The 14,115-nt window shown below is 43.4% G+C and overlaps 1 protein-coding gene across 1 annotated transcript; it reads left to right on the plus strand.

Moving 5' to 3' along the window:
* The first annotated feature begins 216 nt into the window (after positions 1-216).
* Positions 217-4,126, plus strand: LOC139391977 (dolichyl-phosphate mannosyltransferase subunit 3, regulatory). The gene is made up of 2 exons (XM_071139588.1): positions 217-262; positions 3,074-4,126. Exon 2 carries the CDS (start codon positions 3,127-3,129, stop codon positions 3,403-3,405), a length of 279 nt encoding a protein of 92 aa, XP_070995689.1. The 5' UTR covers positions 217-262; positions 3,074-3,126; the 3' UTR covers positions 3,406-4,126.
* Positions 4,127-14,115: the final 9,989 nt, after the last annotated feature.

Here is a 14,115-nt window from a genome sequence, read left to right on the forward strand (position 1 = left end):
ATGTTTAAAGCAGTGGACATATGTTTGCTTAAAGAAACAATTAGAGGTACTTTGAGTAATCTGTTACCAATATGTTTTACATATCCTAGGACCATAAAAAACAGATTGTTTTTCATGACTGAGTATTTCTAAAGAAATGTGTCACTTGTTGGACACAACTTGTAGTCCCTTCAATCTCTCTGACACAACATATCCCACAAGTCCCTATTTACTTATGACGTCATTTCTCTGCGCCTAGTGGTGAGTTGGCTTTAGGAAGAAGGTAAGAACACGTATTAATTTTTAACGATGTATATTTGTATTTTTAAGTCAATTTTCAAATGTATTTAGCTAGGTCAAATACTACATGTACCGCAAATTCGACGTTGAATGCCTTTTTTGTCGCTAGTTTGTTGTGTAGCATTGGAACCTAAACTGGCTAACGTTAGCTACAGAGCTTGCTAGCTAAATACTCTGTTCTCTCTAATCTAGTAAAAACTCACATATCGCAAAATAGTCGTCATATAGGCCAACTAACTGAAGCTATTCCTCTTTTCATAGAGCTGCAGCTATACGATGTCGCCAGTATCTACTGTGACCTGTTGAGTTAGGGTAGCTTGTTAGCTACCTCATTTGTAGTCTTAGCAACGAATAGCCTAGCCTAGAACCAGTATCAGGGCAGAAGAACAGACGATGAATATGACGAGTCTTCTCCATTCATTGTCCGACTAGACAGTTCTGCAAGCGTTATAATTAAGCAATTAAGGCTCAAGGGTGTGTGGTACATGCCCAATATACCATGGCAAAGGGCTGTTCTTACACCCGACGTAACGCGGATTGCCTGCATATAGCTGTGGTATATTGGCAACATTGCTATTATAAACTGGTTACCAACGTAATTAGAGCAGTAAAAATAAATGTTTTGTCATTGGCTTTCAGCCAATCAGCATCCCGTTTTCGAACCACCAAGTTTATAATGTCAAAATACGTTCATTACCAAATATGGAGATTCCCCGAGCAACTATTGTCTGTATTTAACTAAGCAAGTCAGTTAAGAGCAAATTATTGTTTACAATGATGCCCTAACCCAGGCAAACCCGGATGACGCTTGGCCAATTGTGCGCCGGAACCAGGTACTGCACTGGGATGCAGTGTCTTAGACCACTACGTCACTCAGGAGCCCGAATCTACTGATGTCCCGCCCAGTATGTACTTCAATAACAGTTCGAAATTAAACTGTATTGTATGGAATTAATCTATACGCAACAAAAATATAAACGCAACAATTTCATAGATTTTTACTGAGTTACAGTTCATGAGGAAATCAGTCAATAGAGCTATGCATCTGTTGGTCACATACCTTTAAAAAAAATGGGCCTCAAAATAGGCCTCAGTATCTCGTCATAGTATTTTGGTGCATTCAAATTGTCATTGATCAAATGCCATTGTGTTTGTCTGTAATTTATAGGGCACTCGGTACATCACTGACATCCAGGCCAAAGACTGTTCTCTCTGCTACCGCATGGCAAGCGGTACCAGAGAGCCAAGTCTAGGACCAAAAGGCTCCTTAACAGCTTCTACCCCCAAGCCATAAGACCGCTGAACAATTAATCAAATGGCCACATGGACTATTTACGTTACCCTCCCCCCCTTTTATTATTATCTAAGCTTAGTCACTTTACAAATTACCTTGACTAACCTGTACCCCCGCATATTGACTCGGTACCAGTACCCCCTGTATATAGCCTCATTATTGTTACATTTTGGTGTTACTATTTTTTTATTTATTTAGTAAATATTTTCTAAACTTTCTTGATCTGTTGGTTAAGGGCTTGGCATGTCACGGTAAGGTTTACACCAGTTGTATTCGGCGCATGTGACAAATTTGATTTGAGTTGCCAACATTGACATCAACAAACCGTTCACCCACACGATGCCATACACGTGACCTCAGCTTGTGAGGCCGGGCCGGTAGGACATGCTGCCAAATTTTCTAAAACGTCGTTGAAGGCGGGTTATGGTACATTCAATTCACTGGAAACAGCTCTGGTGGACATCCCTGCAGTCAGCATGCCAATTGCACGCTCCCTCAACTTGAGACATCTGTGGCATTGTGTTGTGACAAAACTGCACATTTTAGAGTGGCCTTGAAAACAGGAACAGATTGTCTTCAAATATTGAAATTAAGTCCGTTAGCTTTGTAAATAAATATATAGTTTTGTTTTGTATTCAGCAGATTCAGCAGGAAAACCCCCATTTTCACACACGAACCTGCAGCCACTAGTTAGCTCATCAGTTGACGTTCGAAGTTGGTGAAGTTGTGCCGCGAAGCAGCGCCACAGAGTTCTGAGCAGTGACTACTTTTTGATCATGCCAATGACGACATTCTATTCACTCTAAATATGCTAAATTCTCAGAGTAAATCATCTAACTTTTGAACCATATATAGGTGGACATGGGGTTTGGACTGTTTTTATGACGCAATTCTCTATTGATTGGACATATTTGTATAAACTTTGAATGAATGAATCATTTTATGGGTGAACACCCTACAATTGGTTAAAACATTTTTTTTAAACAATACATAGATGAGACACTTTTTCAGTTGCTTGTAAATCTTTTTTGGAAGTACGTACTGAGCGGGACGGCAATAAATAACAATAGTTGCTCAGCAAAACATATTCTGTGAGTAACAAATGTATTTTGACATTATAACGCTTGCAGAGCTGTCTAATGAGAAAATGTAATGGTAGCTAACTGGGCTAGAGAGGAGACTTATCATATTCATCCTCTCTGCCTTTGCTCAGATGCTTGTTCAGCCTAGCCCAGAGCATGCACATCATTTTGGCTACAGTTGTTTTGTAACAGTGTTTTAGCAACACTGCTGAACGTGACTGTAGAAAATATCTAAAGATGTAGATAGCAAGGGAGAATTTGAGATTGATATGATTAAGATGCATGTATTTTTTTCTTGCTGATATATCCATTAAATCATGATAAGGGCAATCACTGGACTGAATTGAAAAATTAGTTAGTAAAAAGTTCAAGATCTGAGTTTTCTTTTCAACCCTAAGTTACTCTTTTCCTATCTCAGGCTTATTGGCATCTGGTCTCCTGGCCCTGAAGTTTCCCATCATCTTGCTCACCATGACCAAGCTCCTGGAGTGGGTGTTTGGCGTCTCGGTAATAGGTGCAGCATGGGCTCTCGTGACTTTTGACCTTCTGAACTTGAGGCTCCCAGTGGCCTACAAGGAGGTGGCCTGGCCCATGCCTGTGTATCTGCTGGTGGTGTTCGGCTGCTACTCCCTGGCTACTGTGGGATACAGGGTGGCCACCTTCAACGACTGTGAGGAGGCATCCAAAGAACTACAGGATCAGATAAAGGAGGCCAAGGAGGACCTGAGGAAAAAAGGGTTGAAGATGTGAAAAGTACAGACTATAGAGACTATTGAGAGACTATGCGATAGACACCACAATGACAGACTTGGACTCATATACAACTCAAAGTTCTTATCATGGACCATGTTATTTCATTTTGTTCAATGTCCATAGTGGATAAAGTCTTAGTCAAAGCGGTTCTTGCTTAGTTACATACGCCGTTGAATGCTGTTGTCCCTATTCTGTATTCATGATTCACCAAATACAGATGCCTAGTCACTCGGCTGACTCATCCATCATCCAGTACCAGTTTCGACCAATAACATCAAGGGAAACAGAGCACAACAACACGTCAACAACACATCAACTGTTTGTACTGTTACATCACTAATGCTTGTATTATTACGTCAACCCTATAAAGGGCACTTTGTGCACCATTAAGGTAATAGACCAGACCCTTTAGGGAAGTCTGTAACATGCAGCACAGTCAAATCACTGTTGTGTGGCCAAATGTAGTTAATTGTGAAATGCCTACTAATAAAACTCGAGGGTCATGCTGATGCAGAACGGGACTAGGATTAGTTTCCGGCCAAGGATTGTCAAACACTTGTATACCCTCTAGCTAATTGAGTAGTGTGTCTGGAGATTCAGCTGTTGATTTCACCAGCTAGTTTTTTTGTGTTCAAGAAGTGCACATTCCATTGAGATGTTTCTGACTTGTGTCCTGAGGCAGTTGTGACTTAATAAAGACTGACACATTTTTCCCAAAGCTGTGTGTGTGTGTGTGTGTGTGGATCTCTCAACATATGGCCTTGGCTTAGGGGCTTCTTTACTTCAACCACAGAATGAATGCTCTGTACTGTTCTATGGAATGGTCTTATATAATATTTATATATTTGGCAACACAAATATACATACTGTTGTTTCCCTTTAGACTCGGTTTCAGACAGTGCTTGATTTGGGCAGGACCTTGCCGGAGCTGAGTACCGGAACCTAAATACTTGCTACAAAGTATTGTGGATCTCCTGCACTTAAATACACTATATATACAAAAGTATTTAAGAAGCTTGTAGCGTGTAAAAATTGCCTGTCCTCGGTTGCAACATTCACTACCGAGTTCCAAACTGCCTCTAGAGGCAAGGGTCAGCACAAGAACTGTTCGTCAGGAGCTTCATGAAATGGTGGAGCAGCCGCAGACAAGCCTAAGAACACCATGCGCAATGCCAAGTGTCGGCTGGAGAGGTGTAAAGCTTGCCGCCATTGGACTCTGGAGCAGTGGAAATCCGTTCTCAGGAGTGATGAATCACACAGAACGTTACCTGCCCCAATGCGTAGTGCCAACTGTAAGGTTTGGTGGAGGAGGAATAATGTTCTGGGGCTGTTTTTCATGGTTTGGGCCAGGTCCCTTAGTTCCAGTGAAGGTATATCTTAATGCTACAGCATACAATGACATTCTAGACGATTCTGTGCTTCCAACTTTGTGGCAACAGTTTGGGGAAGGCCCTTTCCTGTTTCAGCATGACAATGCCCCCCGTGCACAAAGCGAGGTCCATACAGAAATGGTTGGTTGAGATCAGTGTGGAAGAACTTGGCTGTCCTGCACAATGCCCTGACAACCCCATTGAACACCTTTGTGATGAATTGGAATGCTGACTGCGAGCCAGGCCTAATCGCCCAACATCAGTGTACAACCTCACTGCTGCACTTGTGCTTGAATGGAAGCAAGTCCCCAGCAGCAATGTTCCAACATCTAGTGGAAAGCCTTCCCAGAAGAGTGGAGGCTGTTAAAGCAGCAAGGGGGGGGGGACAAACTCCATATCAATGCCCATGATTTTGGAATGTGATGTTCGATGAACAGGTGTCCACATACTTTTGGTCATGTAGTGTATAAACAGTACCAGCACCCAAAATGAGTACCGGAACCTTTTTCAGTCCAAGTCAAGCACTGCTTTCAGCTGCCCAGCGACACAAGCCTACCAGACGGGCCAAACTACTTCTATGCTCGCTTCGAGGCAAATAACACTGAAACATGCATGAGAGCATCAGCAGTGCCGGACGACTGTGTGATCACGCACTCCACAGCCGATGTAAGACCTTTTAAACAGGTCAACATTCACAGGGCCAAACGGATTACCAAGATGTGTACTCCGAGTGTGCGCTGACCAACTGGCAAGGAACTTCACTGACATTTTCAACCTCTCCTGTTCCGAGTCTGTAATACCAACATGTTTCAAGCAGACAACCATAGTCCCTGTGCCCAATAACACTAAGGTAACCTGCCTAAATGACTAGCGACATGTAGCAATCACGTATGTAGCCATGAAGTGCTCACATCAAAATCATTATCCCAGAAACCCTACACCCACCTAATTTGCATACCGCCCCAACAGATCCAATCTCTATTGCACTCAACACTGCCTTTTCCCACCTGGACAAAAGGAACCCCTATGTAAGAATACTATTCATTAACTACAACTCAGCGTTCAACACCATAGTGCCCTCAAAGCTCATCACTAAGCTGAGGACCCTGGGACTAAACACCTCCCTCTGCAACTGGATCCTGGACTTCCTGACGGGCTGCCCCCAGGTGGTAAGGGTAGGTAATCTGCCACGCTGATCCTTAACACGGGACCCCTCAGGGGTGCGTGCTCAGTCCCCTCCTGTACTCCCTGTTCACTCATGACTGCACGGCCAGGCACGACTCCAACACCATCATTAAGTTTGCCGATGAAGAAACCGTGATAGGCCTGATCACCGACAGCGACGAGACCACCTACAGGGAGGAGGTCAGAGACCTGGTCGTGTGGTGCCAGGACAACAACCTCTCCCTCAATGTGATCAAGGCAAATGAGATGATTGTGGACTACAGGAAAAAGAGGACTGAGCCTGCCCCCCATTTCTCATCGACAGGGCTGTAGTGGAGCAGGTTGAGAACTTCAAGTTCCTTTGCGTCCACATCACCAACAAACTAACATGGTCCAAGCACACCAAGACTGTCGTGAAGAGGGCACGACAAAACCTATTCCCCCCTAGGAGACTGAAAAGATTTGACATGGGTCCTCAGATCCTCAAAAGGTTCTACAGCTGCACCATTGAGAGCATCCTGATGGGTTGCATCACTGCCTAGTGTGGCAACTGCTCGGCCTCCGACCGCAAGGCACTACTAAGGGTAATGCGTACGGCCTAGTACATCACTGGGGCCAAGCTTCCTGCCATCCAGGACCTCTATACCAGGCAGTGGCAGAGGAAGCCCCAAAAAATTGTCAAAGACTCCAGTCACCCTAGTCATAGACTGTTCTCTCTGCCACCTCACAGCAAGCGGTACCAGAGCACCAAGTCTAGTTCCAAGAGGCTTCTAAACAGCTTCTACCACCAAGCCATAAGACTCCTGAACATTTCATCAAATGGTTAACCAGACTACTTGCATTGCCACCCCCTTCTCCCCCTCTTTTATGCTGCTGCTACTCTGTTATTATTTATGCATAGCCACTTTGATACCTATATTACCTCAATTACCTTGACTAACCAGTGTCCTCGCACATTGACTCTGTACCGGTACCCACTGTATATTGCCTGGCTATTGTTATTTTACTGCTGCTCTTTAATTATTTGTTACTTTATTTCTTATTTTTTTAGATATTTTTCTTAAATCTTTATTGTTGGTTAAGAGCTTGTAAGTAAGCATTTCAATAAGGTTGTATTCGGCGCATGTGACATAAGATTTGACTTTAAATAAATAGGCGAAAATATATAGCTCTGAACTAATCAGATGATTTTGGCATCAAGTGTCTCTTTCTCGTCAGGCTAAAATGGCTGCCTATGCTCATTTTCAGTGACCCCTGCTGTGCACAAACAAAGCACAATCTGAGCAAAGGCATCATTAAAGGGTTTAAAGCCCTCTTATAACTTCAGAACGAATGCAAACGAACTGGCAGTTTTTCGGCCAACGTGTTCCATGTGCCTGATTTGGCACGGGATCAAGCTCTGCCTTGCCACCCCCCATGGATCTGTTGCAAGCTGTTGACTGAGCGCTGACTGGCTCAATGATGAAAAGGAACCTGTGATACACCACAGAAAAACAGACCTCTAGTCTGGCAGATTTGCACTTTCCACTCATAACCACATGCATGCGTAACTCTGACTTCATCTGTTTTCATCTGTTTGTCTTTATCTCCAAGATGATCCAACTTTGGTTGTTAGCTTGTATGCTGACACAAATAGTGTTGTAGTTAACCTTGGCCTAATACATAAAAAGATCCTTGTTGATGTCAATGTTTTGCAACAGACAATCAAAAAAGGGCAACAGAACTCTAGACTAAAGCACTAACTTCCATCTTGGCTTTAATACCAAATCTTCAAAAATGACATTGCCTTCAACACAGTTTGAGTATGTTTATGGTTTAGTGATAAATCTGCAATCTAATGTAACCTAGAGCCAGTAATACACAAAGCTCTCCCATTAGAAATGACCTTTCCACTACTAGAGCTCTTTGTTAAATCTCCTTGCATTTTGCTTACCATGCACGTGAGAGGATTACCATTAGTGTTATTGCTGTGTGTTGGGCAAAAGGCTATTCGCAAGAGGGAAGCTTTTGATTTAGTACAGTACTGTAACTTGAAACGCAGAGCCAAATCCATAATAATGATCGCATAATAATGCAGAGTCTCTACCAGCCGGCCCACTGATGAGGCTGACATGCTGTCCAGACCGCTCGCACACATGTTGATGTTGTCCACCCACACCAGACGCGATCAGGACAACGCAGGTTGAAATATCAAAATGAACTCTGAACCAACTAAACTCAGCAAAAAAAAGAAACGTCCTCTCACTGTCAACTGCGTTTATTTTCAGAAAACTTGACATGTGTAATTATTTGTATGAACATAACAAGATTCAACAACTGAGACATAAACTGAACAAGTTCCACAGACATGTGACTAACAGAAATTGACTAATGTGTCCATGAACAAAGGGGGGGGGGGGTTAAAATCAAAAGTAACAGTCAGTATCTGGTGTCGCCACCAGCTTCTTTAAGTACTGCAGTGCATCTCCTCATGGACTGCACCAGATTTGCCAGTTCCTGCTGTGAGATGTTACCCCACTCTTCCACCAAGGCACCTGCAAGTTCCGGGACATGGGGGGAATGGCCCTAGTCCTCACCCTCCGATCCAACAGGTCCCAAATGTGCTCAATGGGATTAAGATCCGGGCTCTTCGTTGGCCATGGCAGAACACTGACATTCCTGTCTTGCAGGAAATCACGCACAGAACGAGCAGTATGGCTGGTGGCATTGTCATGCTGGAGGGTCATGTCAGGATGAGCCTGCAGGAAGGGTACCACATGAGAGAGGAGGATGTCTTCCCTGTAACGCACAGCATTGAGATTGCCTGCAATGACAACAATATCAGTCCGATGATGCTGTGACACACCGCCCCAGACTATGACGGACCCTCCACCTCCAAATCGATTCCGCTCCAGAGTACAGGCCTCGGTGTAACACTCATTCCTTCGACGATAAACGTGAATCCGACCATCACCCCTGGTGAGACAAAACCGCTACTCGTCAGTGAAGAGCACTTTTTGCCAGTCCTGTCTGGTCCAGCAACGGTGAGTTTGTGCCCATAGGGGATGTTGTTGTCGGTGATGTCTGGTGAGGACCTGCCTTACAACAGGCCTACAAGCCCTCAGTCCAGCCTCTCTCAGCCTATTGCGGACAGTCTGAGCACTGATGGAGGGATTGTGCGTTCCTGGTGTAATTCGGGCAGTACCTGTGCAGTACCTGTGTCATCCTGTACCTGTCCTGCAAGTGTGATCTTCGGATGTACCGGTCCTGTGCAGATGGTGTTGCACGTGGTCTGCCATTGTGAGGACGATCAGCTGTCCATCCTGTCTCCTTGTAGTGCTGTCTTAGGCGTCTCACAGTACGGACATTGCAATGTATTTCCCTGGCCACATCTGCAGTCCTCATGCCTCCTTGCAGCATGCCTAAGGCACATTCACGCAGATGAGCAGGGACCCTGGGCATCTTTCTTTTGGTGTTTTTCAGAGTCAGTAGAAAGGCCTCTTTAGTGTCCTAATTTTTCATAACTGTGACCATAATTGCCTACCGTCTGTAAGCTGTTAGTGTCTTAACGACCGTTCCACAGGTGCATGTTCATTAATTGTTTATGGTTCATTGAACAAGCATGGGCAACAGTATTTAAACCCTTTACAATGAAGATCTGTGAAGTTATTTGGATTTTTACGAATTATCTTTGAAAGACAGGGTCCTGAAAATGGAACGTTTCTTTTTTTTTGCTGAGTTTACATTAATTTGGGTACAGGTCGAAAAGCATTAAACAGTTATGGCAATTTAGCTAGCTTGCTTGCTGTTGCTAGCTAATTTGTCCTGGCATATAAACATTGGGTAGTTATTTTACCTGAAATGCACAAGGTCCTCTACTCCGACAATTAATCCACAGATTAAAAGGTTCATCGATTTAGTTTCTAGTCATCACTCCTCCTTCAGGCTTTTTCTTCTTTGGACTTTATATGGCTGTTTGCAACGAACTTTAAGGTGCATTACCACCACCAACTGGACTGGAGTGTCCAGTTCATCTTTCAATAACCCTCGTGGGTATATGCTCCTAAAAACCAATGAGGAGATGGGAGAGGCGGGACTTGCAGCACTATGAGCTGTGATTCCAACAGCAAAGGCGGTGTAATGCTACCATTGCATTTCAATGTACCACTGACAGATTCTGTGATATCAACTTTGAAGACTGTTACAACTCAATGTGGTGTTTGGAAGAGAGGCAGTTATGATAGACCTTGAGACCCAATTTTGTATGCCATATGGGCCCAAGCATTATGTCTTTGTTAGATGTGTTCTGTGATAAGCAATAAGCCAGAGAAGAAGAAGAATGTTAAAAAGTTAAATCGAAAATGTGTCATGTTTTGTTCCCCAAATAGTGTGACATTCATCTCATATTCTGAGAATCAGTCTAAACGTCTTCTCACTGCTGAAGGACGATCCTTTTATTTCACCAGGAAAGTAACATTGAGATTGACATCTCTTTTTCAAGTGAGCCCTGGCCAGGACAGACAAGTCAAACTCACAGCTTACCATCTATACAGTTTCTCAGGTGAAAAGCATGTGTTGACTTGCATTGTACAGAGTATATTCATTCATGATGTGATACGTAAGATGGCGCCAGAGAAGAAGGCAGACCCCCAGCCGATTGTTTTTTTGTTAGTTTATTTGCAACTTTTTTTAAAACTTATTTTTAACTTATTTTGTACATAATGTTGCCGCTACCGTCTCTTATGACCGTCTCTTATGTACAGAAGCACCAAGTCTAGGTCCAAGAGGCTCTAAACAGCTTCTACCCCCAAGCCATAAAACTCCTGAACATCTCATCAAATGGCTACCCAGACCTCCTCCCCCTTTACACCACTGCTGCTCTCTGTTGTCATTTATGCATAGTCACTTTAATAACTCTACCTACATGTACGTACTACCTCAACTAACCGGTGCCCCTACACATTGACTCTGTATCGGTACCCCCCTGTATATAGTCTCGGTATTGTTATTTTACTGCTGCTCTTTAATTACTTGTTACTTTTATCACTTATTCTTATTTTTGTTTTTTTTAACTGCATTGTTGGTTACGGTTTCGAAAGTAAGCATTTCATTGTAAGGTCTACACCTGTTGTATTCGGCGCATGTGACTAATAAAATTTGATTTGATGTTGATGTTATGAATTAACCTTTGACCTCCAGGCCAATAGCTCCTGGTCCTATGGTATAGGCCTCAGTTGCCACTAGATTTAGTGTTATAAAGCACTTCATTTTGACAGTGTAGTTGGGAATGTTAGTAATGAAATAGTGTATAATCATAAATGACTGCTTCATTATTGTTATCAGATAATGCCTGCCACTTATACTATTCAAGTATAGTCAACAGATTGAATTCTTTGTATAGAATATTCACCCGATTCAATCGACACTGTTACATTTAAAAAACGATTATTTTCATATTTTTGTCTGATTTCATGTGGAATTGTATGAATCTGTGTCATGAGTAGGTTGAGACATTATCTGATACCAAGATAGATCGATCAATTATCTGTTATTCACTTACACGCCCAACTATCAAATATTCCCCTTTCTCGAAACCATGAGCTGTTAGTCTGGAAGCCAAACGTTAACTCGTAACATCAACGTCAAATCGCGAATTACCTTGAACAAATGTTCTGAATAGATGTTTGTATGAAATATGCTCCTTGTGGTCCTCTGTGGCTCAGTTGATAGAGCAAGGCACTTGCAATGCCAGCTCAGTGGATTCGATTCCTGGGACCACCTGTACGTTAAATGTATGCATGCATGACTGTAAATTGCTTTGGATTAAAGCATCTGCTAAATGGCATAAAATATGTTTGATAGATTTAGAGTTGACACACCATTGTTTCTACATTGCTGGTAAAAGGATGGTTCATTTTGAATGATTCATTTGTTTTGAAACAGAAAGTGATACGTTCGGTACAAGTCAAACTCATCTGAGTTCTCTCACAGAAAGACACGCTCAGTGTTACTTAACAATTATTTTTGTTGCAGACACTCCCTAGTGGTGTTGCGTGTTCTTTCTGTAGACTTTTTTTTGTTTTGAAATTTCGCCTAACAATTTCATGAGAGGACTGGTTTTGGCATGGGAGGATCTGACAGAGAGGCAGCAAGAGAGAGAAAGAGATGACTTATGCACGCAGAATGTTCCCCCTGTTTTTCGGCACTCCCTCTGCTTGCTGAGCTGGTGAGAGGCATAGGCTACAACAGTGTGAGAGGAGTGCCAAAAAACTGGGAACAAACAAACCAGAGATAGAGCAAGAAGGCAAGGATAGAGGGTCACACTTAGGTCCTCGCCAGTCCTACAGGGATCCAGAGACATTGACAGCACTAAGATTAGTGTCATCAACACAGACGAGTTTAAAGTATAGCTAATCCTTCTAGCGTACAGAAAAACCCTTTCCTCTCCTATACATTTCACAGTAAACCTAAGAAACTTCAAAAAGATAGGAATATGGCGAAGTCAGAGAGGTAGAAGGAGGACAAAAAGACAGAAAGAAAGGGATGAACTGGGCTGAAAAGAGAGCAAGAGACAGGGTCAGGCAGAGAGAAAGAGAAAGCCTGGGTAAGTGACAAGGTCAGGAAAGCTGAGCTGGAGCTGGAAAACAAGATAGATGACCCTGGCAGAGGCATGATGGGTGAGAAGAGCGTGTGACAGGACTATTTGCTGGGAAGAGCAGACCACACCCAGGCCACGCTCCGATGGCAGGGTGCCAGGATGCTCTCTGATTGGAGAGAGAGCCTGAGCCGAGCTGCCTGGCTGTGTTGTTGACAGTGACCAGTCTGTGTTCCTTTCCTTCAGCCCTCTGTGACCCTGACCCGTAGACCTACTCTCTATCTGTCATTTCTAGCCAGTGGGCTAGGCAACCACTCAGGGGGCTCTCCTTCCGAACACTTTGGCGAGCTATGTTCTATTTGTGTTCATTTGATATTGATGTAAATGTAATCTGCACCCACCACTGCATAATAAATAACTACAATGAGATTATATAGTCAGCCACAGGTCAGCCAATTGTGATCACACGGTTCCGTTTCCACGACCACAGGACCGCCCAGCAAGGTTACAGATGCTACAACATGGGTGCGCCACAAATGTCACCCTATTCCCTATATAGTGCACTACATTTGACCAGGGCACATAGGGCTGGTCAATAGTGGTGCACAAAAAAAAATGATTTGTGTGCAATTTTGGACGCATACAATGACTACCATAACTTTAGATAACACCCCCCTAGGCTCTGGAAACTCCAGATTATTATATCCTCCCAACTCCGTGATTGGGTTAAACGTCCGCTGGCGACGACCCATGCTGTGTCCTGCTGATTGGTTGGTTGACTCGGTCCACAGGGCTAGACCAGCTGGCTGTGCCAAACCCCCTCTGTTGTAATCCTAATGTGGTCCTATCCCTGTGTCTCTGGCGTCAGTCCTGCTTTTATGTTGTACATGCAGCTCTTGTTCAGTTCAACTATGCCTATGGATATGGACTGCTGATGTAAAATGCTGTTTGTCCTGACCTATGAGATTGGCTCACAGTTTTTGGAAATGGTTATGTCGTACAGTGCATTCGAAAGTATTCAGACCCCTCAACTTTGTTACACAATTAGTTACGTTACAGCCTTATTCTAAAATTAATTAAATTGTATTTTTTCCTCATCAATCAACACCCAATCAATCATCAACATAATAAAGCAAAAAATAAATAAAAAAATTTATTTGCAAAATTATGAAGAAAAAAAAACATTTACAAAAGTATTCAGACTTTTTACTCAGTACTTTGTTGAAGCCCCTTTGGCAGTGAGTACAGCCTCGAGTATGACGCTACAAGCTTGGAACACCTGTATTTGCGGAGTTTCTCCCATTCTTCTCCGCAGATCCTCTCAAGCTCTGTCAGGTTGGATGTGGAGCGTTGCTGCACAGCTATTTTCAGGTCTCTCCAGAGATGTTCGATGGGGTTCAAGTCCGGCCTCTGGCTGGCCCACTCAAGGACATTCAGAGACTTGTCCCGAAGCCACTCCTGCGTTGTGTGCTTAGGTTCATTGTCCTGTTGGAAGGTGAACCTTCGCACCAGTCTGAGGTCCTGAGCACTCTGGATCAGGTTATCATCAAGGATCTCTCTGTACTTTGCTCTGTTCATCTTTCCCTCGATCCTGACTAG

Source organism: Oncorhynchus clarkii, chromosome 32 (genome assembly GCF_045791955.1).
Source record: "Oncorhynchus clarkii lewisi isolate Uvic-CL-2024 chromosome 32, UVic_Ocla_1.0, whole genome shotgun sequence".
In the NCBI taxonomy this organism is placed as follows: Eukaryota; Metazoa; Chordata; class Actinopteri; order Salmoniformes; family Salmonidae; genus Oncorhynchus; species Oncorhynchus clarkii.